Source organism: Epithele typhae (genome assembly GCF_022376455.1).
Source record: "Epithele typhae strain CBS 203.58 chromosome Unknown BXZ73scaffold_106, whole genome shotgun sequence".
Taxonomy (NCBI): domain Eukaryota; kingdom Fungi; phylum Basidiomycota; class Agaricomycetes; order Polyporales; family Epitheliaceae; genus Epithele; species Epithele typhae.
The window spans coordinates 40,895-58,578 of NW_025954297.1; the positions used below are offsets into that span (position 1 = coordinate 40,895).

Genomic DNA, 17,684 nt, shown 5'->3' on the forward strand with positions numbered 1-17,684 from the left:
ACGGCGTGAGGGGAACAGAGCTGAGTAAAGCGGCTTGAAGTGGTTGCCCGTGGCAATGTCGTGCTCGGGGCCATCGGTCAAGACTCGTCCAGCCGCAGAGGTGTTGCAATAATTCATGGGATTAGGGCAGCGGAAAAGGACAAGGAAGCAAGGGCCACCGCCGACCGTTAAGTGGCACTACATAGTGGACGTGGGAAAACGAGCGTAGTGAGGCCTTGGCCTGGATGGCATGACCGCGCCCATAGATCTCCATAGATGCGCCTACATATGTACTGCGACTTCCAGCTTTGCTCTTCCGTCTCGAGTGGATTGACATCGTCTGCTCTGGTGAGCACCTGCGACAACAGATCTGCAGTCGCCATCTTCATGTCCTGTTGCTTGGCCGCGCTAGCCGCTCTCGGCGGACGATGCAATGATGATAACAGGCTACTACTTATATCCCCATCTTGCGCTCGGTCTCGCTCGTTGTCTGCACACAGGGCACGATAAGTACAGTGTCCCACGGGTCCTTGAGACACCACGGGTCCTTGAGACAGACCGCGATGACTCCTCTTGTACATGCTTACAATTGTTGAAAAAATGGACTTTCGGTGCAAAACAATGCACCTTGTAGTTAGATTAATGATCCCAGCTGGTTCCAGAGCCGGTTGAAATCATGAGAATATGTTTTCGCATTTCCGAGTGTGTGAGCAAACTTAAATGGCATATCATCAAGAGTATGGAAACATCCTGAACTCCGGAAATGCGAGGCATGACTTCCATTACCTCTAGCTCTCTCTCTGCGAGATTTCAAGTGATTATATCACAGGGCTGGTGATGCCGGGCATGTCCCGGGATTCCGGGGTCAACGGCGTCTGTTGGGCCGACATACACCTACCACGTGACACTCTCACACGGTGTCGCGTTGTGCTGCGTCGACTGGCCTCTCCGTGTCCTGCACAGAAACCTCACCTTGAATGAGCGAACTACATCACAGACTTGAACTCCCGTGTGAGGGGGACGAGTAGGAGGACGGCATCGAGCACCACGACCACGACTCGGATGGATCAAGTGACTAGGCGCCAACGCGCGCCGTGGGAGATCTATGATCTATTGCCCGAAATGGGCCGTCTCAAGGAGGGGTGGGTGCGGACTTCGGGACCATATGTCATATCTTGTCGAACTCGTCTCTCGCACATCGTATCCACCCGAAAATATTCATTGAGGTGGCCACTAAGTAGAGATATGTAAATGCCAAAACGTGGTGGCCGCCGACCCGAAAACGCAGAGATATCGGCCGGAATGTTTTTCGCGTCTCAAGGACCCGTGGGACACTGTAGCGCATGATCGACCGTATCTCCGCCACAGATGGCGAAGGGCGAGTCCAAGCTGGCCCCGTCCCATCCTCTCCTCCTTCGTCTCGACCGCCTCCTTCTGGCCTCCCTCTCGTGACCGCCAACGTCCATCAGCCTCTTTGGCCCCCATGTGCGTCGCTGTTCTTGCTCATGTGCTCCTCCACTCATCGGCCCGATCGCCTGCCCAGATAATATTCCGTCCCAACCAGCGACCAGCCAGCCTCTCTCTCGCCCGCACACGACCCTGCCCCGATGTCCTACTACCTCTGCGTCGACTGCGGCGGCTCCAAGACCGCCGCCGCCATCGCGGACAGGGACGGCACCATCCTCGCTCGCGGCACCGGCGGGCCCTCGAACGTCGCCTACCTCGGCGTCCCCAACTTCATCCGCGCCGTCTCCGCCACCGTTGCCGCCACCCTCCGCGCGCTCCCCGCCCCGCGCGCCCACGACGGTGCCTTGCCCCCGCCTGCGGACGCGCCGGTGTTCGCCGCCGCCTGGCTCGGCGTGAGCGGCGCGGACAGCGCCGCGACGATCGCGAAGCTCGTCCCGCCCCTCCGCGCGCTCCTCGGCTGCGAGCCCGTGGTCGCGAACGACACCCACCTGCTCGCCGCCCCGCTCGAGATGCACGACGACGTGCGGGCCGCGATCGGCTGCGTCTCCGGCACCGGCGGCATCGTCGTCTCCTTCCGCAAGGGCGACGGCCGCGGCGTCCTTCTCGAGCCCCTTGGCCGCGTCGGCGGCTGGGGCTGGATCCTCGGCGACGAGGGCGGCGGCTTCCACGTCGGCCGCGAGGCCGTCCGCCAGATCCTCTGGGAGGCCGATCGCGCCAGCGTCGAGGCTCCGGAGACGCCTCGCAAGCCGAGCACGCTCCAGGAGAGGGTCATGGCCCACTTTGCGATCGAGGACGTCTTCGACCTCCTCACCATCGTCCACGAGCCGGACCCGATATCTGGAGAAGCTGCTACGGACGCGGAGGCGGGAAGGGGCACCTGCTCATGGCGCGCGAGAAGCGACTTTCGAGCCTGACGCCGCTGGTGTTCGCCGCCGCATTCGAGGACAAGGACTGGCTTGCGACGCGCGTGCTGCAGAACACGGCGAAGGTGTTGGTGACCAAATGTGCGTTCTGCTGAGACCGGAGGACGGAGGGGAGGGATGCCCACCGCGGACGATCAAGGCGAGCGAGACTATCCTGTGCTTCGGAGGGAGCCTGGTCGGAGTCGAGGCGTACCGGAATCTGATCTTGGAGGAGCTGGAGCGGAGAGGGCACAAGATGAAGAGGTGGGCGTTCGTGGACGACGTGTGTGGTCTGGGCGCGAAGGCGCTGGCGATGGGGGGCAAGAAGTAGGCAGGAAGCAAGAAAAACAGCCCAGAGAACGTGTCGAATGTGTACACTATTCCTATCTATGCAGATTACCCTTTGCCACGCATACTGAACCACAGTGGACCCGAGTCCACGCGTCGCACGCGTTGAGTGAGGCACGTGCTGTGCAAACAGGGCCAAACAGGAGCGTCGGGACACGAGAGTGGCGGTGGCTTCTCGCCCTCCGCTCGCCAACGACAACGATCTTCTCCTCCTCGCCTCCCCCTTGTACTCACCCAAACCACCCGCCATGGCTTCTCTTCTCGAGCGCATGAATGTCTCCGCCCCCGCGGCCCTCACAAGCTCCAAGTCCTCCGGCTCATCGGGTGCCATTCGCGCAAAGAACGGTCGCGCAGACGCCGCTGCCCCCTACGTGCGCCCACCTTCTCCTCCTTGTCCCGCCTACCTCTCATCCAGACGCGAACAATGCCCCTTTCGCCCTCATGCAGAAGAAGCGCGCACCGAAAGGCGACGTTAACGACACATGGCAACACGACATGTTCAACGCCGACCGCTCCCTGTCCGCCCGCCTCACCAACGCCCCAGCCAACGCGCCAAAACTCAACTTCGGTCTTGCCGACCGCGCCCTCAAGGACGCCCTCGGCGAGAAGGGCGGCCTGACCATCAAGGGCGCAAGCTCTCGCGGCAATGTCGTCCAGGTCTCTGGTCTTGCTAGGGGCACGACTGCGGCAGACGTCGAGGTATGCCGGCCTCCTCTCGCAGCTCTCACCCTCCCGGCGCTCAACGCCGCCGCCGCTCGTCTCCCCCTCAGGCCATCTTCAAGCGGTGTGGAATGATCACTGCCGCGACCATGCACTCGTCGAACCCGGACCCGGTCGTCCGTCTGACATACAAGAACGATAACGACGCCCAGGCGGCGATCGCCAAATTCCACGGCCAGCCCGCCGACGGGCGCACGCTCGAGGTCAAGGTCATCGGCGGCGTCAACACCGCGCTCAGCGGCCGCATCGGCGCCGCGCTCATCGAGGGCTCCGTCGACGTCCTCATGAGCGACGAACCCAGCCTCGGCTCGTGAGTGGCACCCCCGTCCTGCCGCAGCACGTGTCTGACCGGCAACGCTGACCGCCTGTCTTTTCCCCCCACTTTGCGTTTGATCCCTGTGCAGGAAACTCCGCTCGGACGGGCTGCTCGCGACCGACACCCGCGCGCACGTCCTTGTCGCGCCTCCCGGCACGGACCCCAAAGACTACACCCAGACCCAGGAGCGTGGACGGGGCCGCGCCCGTGGTGGTGGCCGTGGTGGCCGGCGGCGCGGCGGACGCGGTGGGGCGAAGATGGACGTCGACCGGTGAGCTCGATCGCAGCACCGTGGCCGTCGCCATCTCGCTCTGCCCCCTTGTTCTCCGTCGGGCTCTCTACCCCGCCGTGCTTCTCGTTCCCTTTTGTTTCCCCTGGTCGTATGCACTCCTCCCGTCGCTTTCCGTTTGTCGTCGATTCCATGCTCTATCACCACGCCGTCCCGTGCTCCGTGTCATAAACGTACCCTCGTATATATAGTCGTCCCCCTACTGCCGCGTATACTACAATACCACCTCTCATGGCCCCTCCCCTCCACGCACCCCTGCTCCGTCGCCTGCCGCCCTAAGATCCGCCCTCCTACTGTGCTCGCCCTCCGTTCCATTGTGCTCTCCTTGTACGAGCTGATATACATCTGCGCGGTACGCGCCATTGTGCTTTTAGATCCCGTCTGAACGCGTCGCTGATACTGACCTAGTGGCACATTTATAATACCAACTGAGACCCATTGCTGATATCTGAGGCACGGAAGATAAGGGGGCAGCTGATAGGCAGTTGTGACCAAGCGAGGTCCATCTATGGACCCACAGCAAGCTGACGTGGCCGCACGTCGTGTCGACAGCTCCGTACACACCAAGTTGGCTGCTGCCCGCTGGGAGCCGCGTCGAGCGCACGAGGGGGGTAGAGAGAGAGAAAAGCGAGAAAGCAAATCATCGTAGAACGTACGCGCAGACAGATAGATCCCTGTGCCCCCTTCCCCTTCCCCGTACCCTACGCCCCTCCATCCTCGTGCACCCGCCGCCCCGTCTCCGTCTGATCCCTGCTGTACACTCCGGCGTCTGCGTCTGTTGTTGCGTTGAGGGTGATCGTCAAGCGTCCGTCGTTCGTACATCGTCAAAAAGCGTGATGGCGCCGCGGGGAGTGTCGAGGCAGCACGGGGAGCGTGGTGGCAGACGGGCGCGGGCGCGAGCGCTCGGGGCCGCCTAGCTGCGCATTCACTCGCTCTCCTGGATGAGCGCGAGGATCATGCTGCGCGGGGGAGAGCCGTCAGCCTCGCGCGCACGCGAACGGGAGGGGGCCACGCCGTCCGGTGACGTAAACGCGCCCTCGAGGACGGACGTGGCCGGAGGGGCACGCACCGGTAGAGGTAGTAGAAGAAGCTGAGGAGGTAGAAGCCGAGCTTGATGAAGCTCTCTTTCTTGTGCCCTGGTAGGGAGCGGAAGATCTCTGTCGCGTCGTACATGTGGTTCGCGCCGCGGATCCTGAGGGGCGCGGGGGTCAGTCAGTCGGTCAAGGTTGGAGGAGGCGTGTCCGCAGGCAGGCGCCGGTCGAACCGCGCGGGGTGCGCTGTTGACGGGCTTCCCAAGGACACAAGGGCGCTGGATGACGGAAGAGGAGACTCACTTGTTGACATTGAAGGCCAATAGTGGGGCATTGAGTAGGAATGCTGTCCATTGGCCGCTGAGGAGGAAGAGCAGTGCGAGGAAAGCGTGGGCGCCGTTTTCGGGGAGGACGAACTAGAGATATGGATGTTGGAGTCAGGGGATGTGCATCAGGGAGGAGAGGGGACTGACTTGGTTGAGCTTGTTGCAGAGGTCTATCGGGTTGATGTAGTCGCACTCAAGATCGGAGAACATGATGATCTGGCGGGACGCGCGGGTTTGTTAACCCAGGATTGCGCTCCGATGGAGCAGCGACGTACGAAGAAGACCATTGTGAACAAGAGACCAGCAGCCATGAGAACCGCGAAGAGGAAAAGCCATCCTAGGAGAGTCAATATGGTTTCGTTGAAAGGTTATTGACGGCGGGGCGTAATTCGAGTTGGTACGCGATGGAGAGGTATTCGAGGAATGCAACGGGCGAGGAAAGTGAGACAAAAGCGGTGGTGATATCACGGCAAGACGCACCTGCACCACCCATCGTAGCAGCGTTTGGAAAGAGGAACTGTAGTGATGCGGGCGGGTTGACCGGGAATTGAGTACGGGCAGCGGCTGGCGGATGAAGGTGGCGGGCGGAGGACGAGGCAGGCGACGCGTCCCTGCCCTTGCTGGCCACACGCACAGGCGCCCAGCCACCACCGCGGAGCTTGAAAGAGCTTCGCCTAAGTACTCTATCGGCGAGTTGATCTTAGAGCGTTGCTCGCGTACTCTCTCAACCAACCTCGTCATCACCTTTTCAGAGTACATCACACCCCAGTGATGATTCAGGAGAGTCTGGTCTCTATTCGTCTGTCAAATAGTAAGTCCTGAGCGCTGAGTAGTGATCGCCACGGTATTGAGAGTGCTATGTAGGTAGTAGGTTACAAAGCGGGTCGAACGAACGAAAAATGTCCAGCAGTACAGTAAACAGCTTATCGCAATGTGAAGCGTGCGTAGGCCAGTACGAGGCAACAACAACTAGAGTCCCACGAGAAAGTTGTCCGAAACGCGTGCCATGAGGTAAAGGAGTCCGTTCGATCTCCAAATGTCCATCTAATGCTTTTTACGCCGGAGTGGTAGTGGCGTTATACACCACAGGCACCGACGTGAGACTGAACTTGATGCCCACAGGTCCCTGCACAGAACACCCGCAAGTCAGCAACGCTCTACAGCCCCGCAGGGCCAACCAAGTGCGTACCGCGACATGTCGTCGTCCCACTCCTCGAGCACCACCAGCTGGTACGTCTTGTCGCTCGCATCCTGGCCCGCCGCCCAGCCCACGGGCGGCTTCGAGAAGTCGGGCATGACGAGCTGCGCCGGCGCCGGGTTCTTCGCGACGGGCACCGCGGGGTAGTTCTCGATGTCGTAACGGCCGAAGAAGTGGCCGGCCATGCCGTTCGCGAGCGCGGGGGCGTCGTCCCCGGTGAGGAGGTAGACCGAGTATGCGTAGTGGACACGCCGTAGTCTGCGCGGGGGGCGTAGCTGAAGTTGAACGCCGCGCCGGGGGCGATGGACGTGTTCGGCGCGGGGGCCTCGATGGCGCCCAGGCCGGTTCGAGGGCGCAGCGGCGAGGCGCCGCGAGGGAGAGGACCGAGGCGAGGACGAGAGGGCGGCGAGCTGCATGATTGTCTATTGGGAGGGGAGGTCGGGAAGAGGTGGGAGGGCGGGATCAGGGGGACGGGGAGAGCTGGAAGGGAGGGCTTGTTTCGAGCGAGCGGGGCCACAGCACGCCTTTATGGTGTGACGGGGGACGGATTCTCCGGGGAATAGCGAGTACTGTATAGAGATGGGCCTGCAGTTATGACGGACGAAGATCAGCCTTACGAAATGGCTTACTTACCATGCGCCGCCGCCGCGGTCCCGAGTGCATCTCCACCGCGCCTGGCTGAGGAACGAGAATAGACTGCGATGGTCCGAGGAGGCTTGAACAGTTGGCCCTTGTAGTTCAGTCCAGGCTGGCCGCGAGAGAGACGCAGCGAAGCAGCGCCGGGCGGGCGGCGTGATGGTGACAGCGCGCTCTGGCGGGCGAACGGACTTGGAGAAGCCAACGCCGGCCGAGCTATCATGGCGTGAATGATGCACGCGCGAAGACAGCATATGACTGGGGTGGATGTCGTTCGGCATCATCTTCCCAAAACGAGATGACGAGCCGCTTCAAGTTGACGATATGAATGCGAGCACAATCAGAGCGAACGTAGGAACTCACCGAAGCCATGACCACGCTAAATGGAGGCTTCTGCGTTCCCACCGCACGCCTTCTAGCCCGAGCCCCCTTGTAGTTGGCCGGAGAAAGCTGCAAACAGCCAGATGCCGCGTGCTGGCGGTCAAGGTTTGGCTCAGAAGGCGTCCCGTGAGAGCACAAAAACTCCGTCGCGGCACGATCTCAATAGGCGGATGGTGCGGGAGACGGTCCATACGTGAAAGCTACAAGGAAATACATTGCGAAAGGAAAGCGACAGTCCAAGTACCAGGGAGATATTACATGAAGTAGTTGAGCGGATTCTTCTTCTTGCTCTGAACTGTGGGCGCTCTATTAGCACAAGGCCAGACAGAGCAACAACTTGGACCTCACCCTCCGAGATACCGCTCAGGAAATGCTCGTGGTTGAGCTTTGTCGCTCCTTCCCGCAGCGCGATCATGCCGGCCTCGACGCAGACAGCCTTGAGCTGCGCACCGTTGAACTCGTCTGTACTCCGCGCCAGCTCTTCGTAGTTGACGTCCTGAGAGACCGCCATCTTCCGGGAATGGATCTCAAGGATACGTGCCCGTGCGGTCTCGTTTGGTAGCGGGAACTCAATCTTCCGGTCCAGACGACCAGACCGGAGCAGCGCCGGATCAAGAATATCGATACGGTTCGTTGCAGCAATAACCTACAGCATGCGACGTGAGCACTGCAGTGACTTGAGTATAGATAGACCTACCTTGATTCGTTCATCACTGCTGAAGCCGTCCAGTTGGTTCAGAAGTTCAAGCATCGTGCGCTGGACTTCACGGTCGCCACTCTTCTCCGAATCGAACCGTTTGGTGCCGATGGCGTCAAGTTCGTCAATGAAGATGATAGCGGGTGCCTTCTCCTTCGCGAGCTCGAACGCGTCACGAACGAGCTTCGCGCCGTCACCGATGAACATCTGTACTAATGACGGGCCAGCGAGCTTGAGGTAGCAGGCATTGGTTTGTGCGGCGCATGCACGAGCCATCAGGGTCTTTCCAGTACCTAGAGAAAGGTGAGACGAGGATGAAGGGCGAGTAATTGGGCACGTACCAGGAGGACCGTACATCAAGCAACCCTTCGGAGGCTTAATACCAAGCGTCTTGAACTTGTCCGCCTGCTCCATGGGGAGAACGATGGCCTCCACGAGCTCCTCGATCTGCTTCTCCAGACCACCAACGTCGGTATATGTCTCCGTGGGCCTCTCATCAACCTCCATTGCTTTGACTCGGGAGTCGAACTCGGCGGGAAGCGTATCGAGCACAAGGTAGGAATCCTTGTTGACACCGACCAGATCTCCGGGCTTGAGCTTCTCGGCGGGTACGAGGCCAATGAGAGGCAGGAAGACGGTTTGTCGTGTTGAGGTCTTGATGACGGCGCATTTGCCCTTGCGCATCGAGTCGAGGTCACGGTTCGCGCCGTCCTCTTCCACTTCGGGATCCACATCCAGAATCTAGAGCACGCTTCAGGAGACAAGAAGACACCAGTGGCGCATGACACACCTCGACGACATTCCCGACGAGATACGGGAGGACCTTGTTCTGCTTAATCTTCTCGCCGTTCTCGCGTATCTTCTCCTTCATTACACTCTGCTCGTGCTGCAGACGGAGAGTCTCGGAGCGCATGATCTGTTCGGACGACGCGCGCTGAGGAACAGTCAACGGGGTGGGATTCGTTAGACGCACCTTGATGTCATTCTCAAGCAGCCGCGAGCGGGTGCCAATCTCTGCGGTGGAGAGCTTCATGATGTCCTCCGGAATGTCCTCCCAAGTCTCCTCCGCGGGCCGGTCCGGGGTAGTGTCCATGGCGGCATCCTGGCTGCCCGACGGTGCAGAGGATGAGGCGGCGTCCTTCTTCTCGTTGCTGCTGTTTCCAGTGGGCGGGATTGGCGGAGGGGCTGAAGACATCGTGGCGGGAGGAGGAGGAAGGTGAAGAGCGGTCACTGGGGTCAGAGTACGCGTCCAGGCAGTCGCTGAGCGCATGCGCGTACGCGTCGCCGTGACGTACAAGTCACGCGTTTTGGGCATCGTCACACGGCCCGGAATTACCGCCGTCGGAGGAATTCGAACATGCGATTCAAAACATGGCACATCGACTCTGCGCTGGTCTCTACTGAACGTCATGACTCCGGCCAGTCCACCGTTCATGTGAGATGCCTCTCCTCTCGATCGCCACGACGCTTACCTCTCACCTTGTAGTTCGCACAGAGCACGACGAACGAGTGCTTCGCGTTAAATGCCGGATGTGCCCCACACCGCACGCTCTGCTGCTCCCATCCAACACTCTAGCACAAGTCCTGAGGCCTGAGGGCGGAACACCGTCCCGTCCTCACGTTCTGTCTCTCCTCTTTTCTGGTCTGGCCCACGAGGCTGCCACGCGATTATGAAGCAAGCACTCCGTTATTGATGTTATGTGCCGTTCAAACTGGGCTGCCGTGGATACCGTCGAATCTGTAACACCCATTGTGCTCCTGTCGCATCAATGTGGCAAGATGCTCAAACTATTAGGCTTTGACCTGCGGACGCTCGACGACCACGAACCGCCCGGTGCAGCCAACGACATAAGTACGTACCAAGTTCCCCCGTTCACACTCCCTACTTCTTGCTCGCTCACGATGGCCCCGAGACTAGTTTCTCCGCCCAGTCTTATTGACAGAAACTACGCCATATCGTCCCACGGTGGTTTCTAGGATGTCAGCAACATGTTCCTTCGCGCGAAGGCGGGCGTGTGCGTGTTAGGTTTAAGAGTCATGGAGAGGTCATGGGGATGACAGACAGGGTGCGGGGAATGGATGGAAACATACATTGTGCAGCTTTAAACAACAGAAGGTGCCCAAGGGACACAATAACAAGAGCAGAGGCGAACCTTGCTTGACCCGGAAGGCAGGCGTCTCCTGGTTCTTGGTGTATTGGCATCGTCTGCACCGACATCGCTCATCCATGGAGACCGTCTTATCACCGCAGCAGATTGTGGGGGCATGCGGTCGCGCCCGTACTCATAGCGAAGTCAGGTCTGCAGTCCTTCTGATTAGAGTGAGTTCTCTCCGGTCGCTCAAGTCCATCTCCTTATAGCATGACAATTGAAAGATGAGTAGATATCAAGAGGAGTTAAAGGCCAGTTCATGCGTTCGATGAAATGCAGGTGCGTGAGGCCCCTGCTAACACTTCGATTGCCAAGCGACTCATCAGCGATCATCGTTGTCCCCCTAAGAAGCAGGGTGAGGTGAAATACAGGGATCGTTTCATGGACACCAGATGGCCTGTACAGGCTGCCTCCCTGATGCAACCTCGAGGAGTCGATGGTCGTCATTCGAAAATCCACAAAGTACACATTCTTCCTGTGTTGTATACGCATGGCTCACCACGCGGGCCCAGCTATCGACCGAGCCAACTGACCCGGGCACGCGATTTTCCTAGCGCATCGCGACCTCCCACCGATAGCAATAATGTATAAATTCCTGTCACGTCACGTCCCTTTGACCTCAGGCGACTTCGACACCCCGTTCTCGCTCCAGACAGACTTTCACCGGTCTCTGTCTCCCCCGCGCGCCCCTTGCAGCAGCACTCGCTCTCCAGTTCACGGCACCCTCCCGGCCTCACTCTTTGAATAATGTTCGCTTTCAAGAATGTCTTTGCCTCCGTCTTCCTCGCGGTTCTCTGCGCCAGCACTGCATCTGCGGGCCCTTTCCCCGCCCACTCCAAGTTTGCGACCCACCGCTCACGAGAGCTCACCCGGGACTTCAAGCTCGAGACTTACCACCCTGAGTCTTCCTATGAGGTACGCCCCTGTCGCCCCAGCTCGCTTTGACCGTCGCTCACTCCCAAGTCCTTTGCTTCTGACAGACTTTCGGGGCGGGCGTGGACCACCCGCTGTCGAAGCGCGCCGACGCCTCAATCGAGGACTCCGCAGTCGCCTTCGTTCAGTCGCGCATCAAGGGCCTCGCCGCGGACGCGGTGACCGTCAAGTCGTCGCACACGACCGACGCCGCGAGCCACGTCTACGTCAAGCAGACCCTGGCCGGCATCCCGTTCGCCAACGCGGTCGCGAATGTGGCCTTCAACAAGGAGAAAAAGGTCGTCGCCTTCGGGTCCTCCTTCGTTGATATCCCCAGCTCGATGGCCAAGATTTCGACCGAGCCCTCGGTCACAGCCGCAGGCGCGATCGCCAGCGCGGAGGACACCCTTGCGGGAACATTCGACGCGGAAGAGTTCCCCGATCCCGCGCTCGAGTGGGTCGCGAAGGACGACGGCTCGGCCGTCCTTACCCACGTCTTCCAGGTCCGCAACGAAGAGGCGGGTACGTGGTACGAGGCGTTTGTCGACGCACACTCCGGCGAGCTCGTATCGGTCATCGACTTCGTGACCAAGGCTTCGGTAAGTGTCTTGACACCGTTAAGGACCTAGTAGATAAGCTCACGTGGATTTCCAGTACCGCGTCCTCCCCATCACGAAGGAAGTCCTCACTGAGGGCTTCGAGGTCGTCACCAACCCTCAGGATACCTCCGCTTCGCCCAACGGCTGGCACACCGGCACGGACACCCAGGGCAACAACGTCATCTCCTACAAGTCGTCACAGAGCTCGACGACGTCCCAGTCGGCCTCCGACCTCCTCTTCGACTATCCGGTGGACACGTCTGCGCAGCCGACGACGACCGGGAACGTGAACGCAGCGCGGGTGAACACGTTCTACGTCGTGAACACGGTGCACGACGTGACGTACAAGTACGGGTTCACCGAGTCCGCGTACAACTTCCAGGCGGACAACTTCGACGAGGGCGGCAAGGGCGGCGACCGCGTCACGGTCTCCGTCCAGGACTCCGCCGGGACGAACAACGCGGACTTCTCGACGCCGCCCGACGGCCAGCCCGGGGCGATGCGCATGTTCACATGGACGTACACGAGCCCGCGGCGGGACGGCGCGCTCGAGAACGACATCGTCATCCACGAGGACACGCACGGGGTCACGAACCGCATGACCGGCGGCGGCACCGGCCGCTGCCTCCAGAGCACCGAGGCTGCCGGGATGGGCGAGGGCTGGTCCGACGCGATGGCCGAGTACGTCCCGTCTTCCGCTCACGACTCGGGGGTGCCGCTGCTGATCGTCCGCGCCCCGACAGCTGGTTCCACAAGACGTCGTCGTCGGTGCCGGACTTCGTGATGGGCCAGTACGTGATCAATGACGGTGCCGGGATCCGCAACTACCCGTACTCGACGTCGGCGGTGAGGAACCCGCTGACGTACGCGTCGATCAAGACGCTGAACGAGGTGCACAACATCGGCGAGATCTGGGCGAACCTGCTCCACAACGTGTACGGCGCGCTCGTCGACGCGCTCGGGTTCTCCGCGGCGGCGCACACGGACCCGAGCGGCGGGGCGGGCAACGTCGTGTTCCTGCACCTGTTCGTCGACGCGCTCGCGCTGCAGCGGTGCAACCCGACGTTCGTGAGCGCGCGCGACGCGTGGATCCAGGCGGACGCGAACCGGTTCGGGGGCGCGAATACGTGCACGCTTTGGAAGGCGTTCGCGAGCAAGGGCCTGGGCGTGAAGGCGGCGAAGTACAACGACGACAGCACGCTCCCTTCGGATTGCTGAGCGCTGGTGGCGGGATGGATGTTGTATTTTTGGGACCATGTATGTCGTTGTACTGAGGGTGGCGACGTGTACTTGTGTGCGACCACACGAAAGAGATGCTGGGGTGATTCTATCCCTAATTCCCCACGATTCCGGGTGTCCGCAATATCCATCTGGCTGCCTCGTCTTCCTGAGTGTCATATGTATTGTCGCCGGATATGAATAGCCTCAATATTCTACCCCCTAGTCGCCATCGGATTGCACTAGGGGCATGTCACGCCAGAGGTACGTGTCAGTGTCCCAAAGCCGACCTGCAACCCCCAGGAACGCGCGCCATCGCCGGTGTCATTCACGAGCGAGTCGTTCGCAAAATGGCTGTCGAACGCGCAGACCGACCTTCCGCCTCGCGTGCCCGGCGAAGAAGCGTACGTGGGCAAGTGACAAGACCCGGACTGCATACACACGGGTTGACCAGGGTCGACCACGCAGCCGAACTTGCCTCGGATCACCGCGGCCGTCCGATACCTGAGAGCCAGGGTCTCGGCCTCCCCTTGTTCCCAGATACGACATTTCTCGAACGCGAGGACGCCAGGCTTCGTGAGCACCATCGCAGAGAAGCTGGAGTGCAGCAGTCGAGGCTGAGACCCAAACGCCAGCGCCGCGCCGGTCTAGCGTACGGATCCGGTCAAGGCAAGATGCGTTGTGTGTCGTCAAGCCAGGGTCATTAGAGAGAGAGAGAGAGAGAGAGAGAGAGCGGTTCGGCGTGAGGTTTGGAAAACCGCAATTGCGCACAATTGCAATCCGTTGGAGCGGACCCACCGCTCCACGGCATCGCGGCCCGCTCGAACACGCCCTTCACCTATGTGCACCGTGACAGGTTCATGGGAGGCTTGGTGAGGTTCGCGCTTGTGCTCTCATCTCGTCGTGACTCGTCTGCCCCTGTGGCCGTCTCCACATTCCCATGCTGTCCTGGGTGCAAGTCGAACTAGTCGCTGGATGCTCAGTTTGGAGGTAAGGGACCGTGTTGTCGCATCTCTCGCCCCGGCGCTCCCCTGGCCCAGTCACGGCGACGGTCACATTGGAGACGGGACTCCACCGCGCCAACGCTCATTGCAATTGCGCACAATTGTAATTTACCAAACCTCTCTATTCAAGTCCAGGCCGAGGGCGTACTTACATAGCCGAGACGGATGTAGTTGACTAGAGTGTATTTATAGACTGTGGTCGTGTCCTCCGTTCGATTCCAACTGACGATGCGTGTGTACCGGAGACAGTCACGAAATACGTCGCCGCGAGACCTTACCGCATTTATAGCATTTTGTGCAAAACTACAGGCACTGCGCCCTTCACGGTGCCATCCCTGGATGCCGCCGGGTAAGAAACGAATCAAACGAACAAGGAGAGCACGGGGACGCACCAATAACCCCGCACGCCGTGCGTGCACCCGCGTTCCCAGTTTTGAGGGACTCGTCGTCCCCGCCACGACCAAGGTCGTCCGTCCCCTGTTCCGCCGGTGAGTGCGCGTACGAGCACCAAAGGTCACATGAGCACGTACCGCATGCACAACCAAGGCGCGCCTTCACCGCGAAAGCGTCCCCGGACACCGTGGATTGCGCGCATACAATCAGGGGCCGCAGCGAAGGGATGCGCAGGAGCATGCAAAGGAAGACTCACCCGACGATGCTGAGGGGCCCGTTGAGGGAGACAAGCGCGTCCTCGAACGTGAACGTTGCGACGCCCTTGCTGTCCGCGGCGACGTTGCCGAGGTCACCCACGTGGCGGTTGATGTCCGTCGGCGCGCCATGCGCGCGGTCGAAGGGGTTGAAGTGGGGGCCGGCGGACATGCAGCCGTTGCTGAGGTCACCCGAAGCACTGGGTGCGCGCGAAAGTCATCAGTACAGGGGCGGTCCGTACGCGAGGGAGAGAGAGGGAGCGTACTGGATGTGGAAGCCGTGCTGCGAGTCCGCCTTGAGGTTCTTGACCTCGCCCGAGATCGTTACGGGCGCGGTGGGCAGCGCTTGCGTGAATGTCACGGTGCCGGATACCGAGGGGCCGCTGAGCACGACCACGGCCTGCGGGCGCCGCGCGGGTCAACGCGCGCAAACGGGGGGAGCGGAGAGGGCGCACCTTGGAGACAACGGGGATGGGGACGACTTCGACAGGCGGGGGCTCGGAGCGGGGGACGAGCATCCAAATGACGAAGACGGTGATGAGGAGGAGGGAGGCGGTGATCGCGAAGCGCGGCGGGCGCGACTGGCGCGAAGCGGGGTAGTCCATCGCTCGAGGTGAGCTCTGCGCGGGCGCGGTTGGCGGGGTCGAGAGGGGGAGCGGAAGAGCAGGGCGGCCGCAAAAGTGCCTCGCCGAGGGTGAGAGTGCCGCCGGGGATGATGGAGATGACGCGCTCACGGTCTTACTCAGCCCCGCAACTGCGCTCACACCTGCGGTCAGCTCGCGCCCATGGCCCAACAGAGCCGGAATGAAATTCGTGCTGTGTTCTAGTCACCAAGCGACGCATACATATATATGAAACCGCTTCCAACAGACCCGCTGTTTCTGTACCTCTCTGCGTCTCCTCTCCACCTTAGCTTCGTCTCTATGTAGCTCTTTAGTGTCTGGTTTGACCTAGATCCCCGAACCCACCATGCGCTCGAACTGGGATGCTGAGGATACAGCGCGTATCGTCAAAAGACATGCACTCACAGTTCCGCGAATGCGTACCGAAGATGTGGGCGTACTAAGAAGAGAGTGAGGATGAAGTAGGACGCGTTCGGCAGTGGCAGAATGACTTGTGCGAGGTGCGCGGTGCCTATCCATCCGTGCGGAATTAAGGTGAAGCAACAGTCATAGGCATCTACTTACATTCTCTCCAGAGAACAGATGACAGAGTATCGGTGTCGCCACGCGGCGGACCGATCGCGGAACAAAGTCTGCCAGAGTACGAGGATTGCTGGTAGATCCGCCACTATGAGTAAGCCCCAAGATGCGATGATCACTGGGATCAGGAACTATGTCGCACCTTGTTCAAAGTTGAGATTCCACAAAGGCGCACCGCAAAGGCGCAGAAAGCACCCACAAAGCGGAGAATGGGCTCACCGCCGAGTACACAACTTCCGATGAGGACATGGACGTATCACACATAAACTTCGCAGCGTTAGGTACGAAGCTACGCTTTCAGTTTTGAGCTGTCGGCACTGGACGGGTAAATCAACGATCGGTGGACGTGCCGTCCACAAACATTGCACGGAAGGCATACAATAAATGTCGGAGTGTTAGGAAATCAGAAAGTACTGTAAAGGGGGAATGTGCACAGCTTGTGGACTCACACACGAAGATCATAAAAACGCAACCAGCTTGTCCAATAACAGAGGGGTACACCTGCGTGGTCATGTGCGCTGGCTGAACCAACTCATCGCTAGCAAACTCTAACAAGTCGTTGTTCACAGTAAATGCACTATGTCTGCATCATCCAAACGTCCCCGCAATTCGCGATTGCAACGTCTTGAGGACATACAGCGACGGTATCCGCGTGCTGCGCTTCGACATAAGAGGATGAAGAAGAAATCCCGCGTGTATTGAAACTACTTCGTACGCATGATACGAAGCGTATTGGGCCTGTACAAATAGTTCTCCGAGTAATTCTTAGGGGGGATGCGGTTAACCTCTGTCTGGGCGCTGTAAAACGGAAATGTGAGGTCATGGATTGAATGCCGAGGAAGAAGACGTACACATAGTAATCCCAGCCTGGAAACGTCGACCGTGAAATTCTGCTGCACAGCGAAGAAAAGACAAAGGGGACGCACCCTGTTTCTCGGCAAAGTGAATCGCATCCTCCTTGGTGCGGAAGGAGAGCCGAGTGCCCTGCATGTAGTCCGCACTGCCCATGCGCGTTAAGTACGACCACGGGGCAACCTAGGACGGGGAGGTTGACTCACGAGCTTGCCCAACCCATCAAGGGATTCTCCCAACGACCACCACCCTGGAGGATGTCCCAGTCGATGCGCCAGCGGTTGGACTTGCCGGCACCGCTCTGGGTGGTGCTGCGAGTGGGCTGGAAGATGCGCACAGCGCGGTGACGGAGCTCCGCTGCGGGGAGGGGAACGCATGGTTCAGAAATGAAGGTGAGCGAAGCACGCTGGAGACGCACTGGGAGCTCCGCTGACGACATCGGCGGTCACGACGTCGCGAGCAGGGATGTGGGCAACGCCGGACTCAGACTTGGGGTCGGTCGTTTGGGGGGTAGTTGGCTGGCTGGTGGTGCTGTAGGAGCGAGGGGCAGCGAGGACGGTGCGAGCGAGGCCGCCCTTGGGGACGGCCTGCTGGCAGGACCGGAGGAGGGACATGGGCGTCGTGGACGGTGGTGAGCAGGCCCTCGGGTGCGTTCGCGAGGGGTGAGGAGAGCCGCTGAGAGCCGCGCCGGATCGACTCAGTGCGGCTGGGCCGGAGATCGCGGGACTCGCGGCTGGAGCGGCCTGCTCCCAGGGCCAGCGCTCCCACCGTGCATACCAGGCCCTCGTCCGAGCTCCTCCTCCCGTGCCC

At 60.3% G+C, this 17,684-nt stretch overlaps 7 protein-coding genes across 7 annotated transcripts; 3 read left to right on the forward strand and 4 right to left on the reverse strand.

Annotated features, from left to right (window-relative positions):
• Positions 1-1,586: 1,586 nt before the first annotated feature.
• Positions 1,587-2,679, forward strand: BXZ73DRAFT_93139 (uncharacterized protein; the record flags this gene model as incomplete). The annotated part of the gene is made up of 3 exons (XM_048026584.1): positions 1,587-2,261; positions 2,318-2,450; positions 2,480-2,679. 3 exons carry the CDS (start codon positions 1,587-1,589, stop codon positions 2,677-2,679), a joined length of 1,008 nt encoding a protein of 335 aa, XP_047871948.1.
• A 265-nt stretch (positions 2,680-2,944) lies between these two features.
• Positions 2,945-4,007, forward strand: BXZ73DRAFT_56077 (uncharacterized protein; the record flags this gene model as incomplete). The annotated part of the gene is made up of 4 exons (XM_048021429.1): positions 2,945-3,067; positions 3,144-3,395; positions 3,467-3,726; positions 3,821-4,007. 4 exons carry the CDS (start codon positions 2,945-2,947, stop codon positions 4,005-4,007), a joined length of 822 nt encoding a protein of 273 aa, XP_047871949.1.
• A 939-nt stretch (positions 4,008-4,946) lies between these two features.
• Positions 4,947-5,871, reverse strand: BXZ73DRAFT_93141 (cornichon; the record flags this gene model as incomplete). Its single annotated transcript, XM_048026585.1, has 6 exons — positions 4,947-4,980; positions 5,091-5,213; positions 5,356-5,468; positions 5,526-5,594; positions 5,654-5,715; positions 5,859-5,871. 6 exons carry the CDS (start codon positions 5,869-5,871, stop codon positions 4,947-4,949), a joined length of 414 nt encoding a protein of 137 aa, XP_047871950.1.
• A 1,976-nt stretch (positions 5,872-7,847) lies between these two features.
• Positions 7,848-9,485, reverse strand: BXZ73DRAFT_56058 (26S proteasome subunit P45; the record flags this gene model as incomplete). The annotated part of the gene is made up of 6 exons (XM_048021424.1): positions 7,848-7,888; positions 7,942-8,239; positions 8,291-8,583; positions 8,632-9,031; positions 9,081-9,206; positions 9,264-9,485. 6 exons carry the CDS (start codon positions 9,483-9,485, stop codon positions 7,848-7,850), a joined length of 1,380 nt encoding a protein of 459 aa, XP_047871951.1.
• Positions 9,486-11,187: 1,702 nt separating this feature from the next.
• Positions 11,188-13,169, forward strand: BXZ73DRAFT_56063 (Fungalysin metallopeptidase-domain-containing protein; the record flags this gene model as incomplete). The annotated part of the gene is made up of 4 exons (XM_048021425.1): positions 11,188-11,355; positions 11,421-11,951; positions 12,007-12,632; positions 12,695-13,169. The coding sequence occupies 4 exons, from the start codon at positions 11,188-11,190 to the stop codon at positions 13,167-13,169; spliced, it is 1,800 nt and encodes a 599-aa protein (XP_047871952.1).
• A 1,325-nt stretch (positions 13,170-14,494) lies between these two features.
• BXZ73DRAFT_82226 (superoxide dismutase) lies at positions 14,495-15,425 on the reverse strand (the record flags this gene model as incomplete). The annotated part of the gene is made up of 6 exons (XM_048023656.1): positions 14,495-14,508; positions 14,566-14,650; positions 14,704-14,725; positions 14,823-15,020; positions 15,087-15,220; positions 15,276-15,425. 6 exons carry the CDS (start codon positions 15,423-15,425, stop codon positions 14,495-14,497), a joined length of 603 nt encoding a protein of 200 aa, XP_047871953.1.
• Positions 15,426-16,726: 1,301 nt separating this feature from the next.
• Positions 16,727-17,488, reverse strand: BXZ73DRAFT_56053 (NADH-ubiquinone oxidoreductase 21kDa subunit; the record flags this gene model as incomplete). The annotated part of the gene is made up of 5 exons (XM_048021422.1): positions 16,727-16,820; positions 16,874-16,889; positions 16,949-17,022; positions 17,081-17,231; positions 17,293-17,488. The coding sequence occupies 5 exons, from the start codon at positions 17,486-17,488 to the stop codon at positions 16,727-16,729; spliced, it is 531 nt and encodes a 176-aa protein (XP_047871954.1).
• Positions 17,489-17,684: the final 196 nt, after the last annotated feature.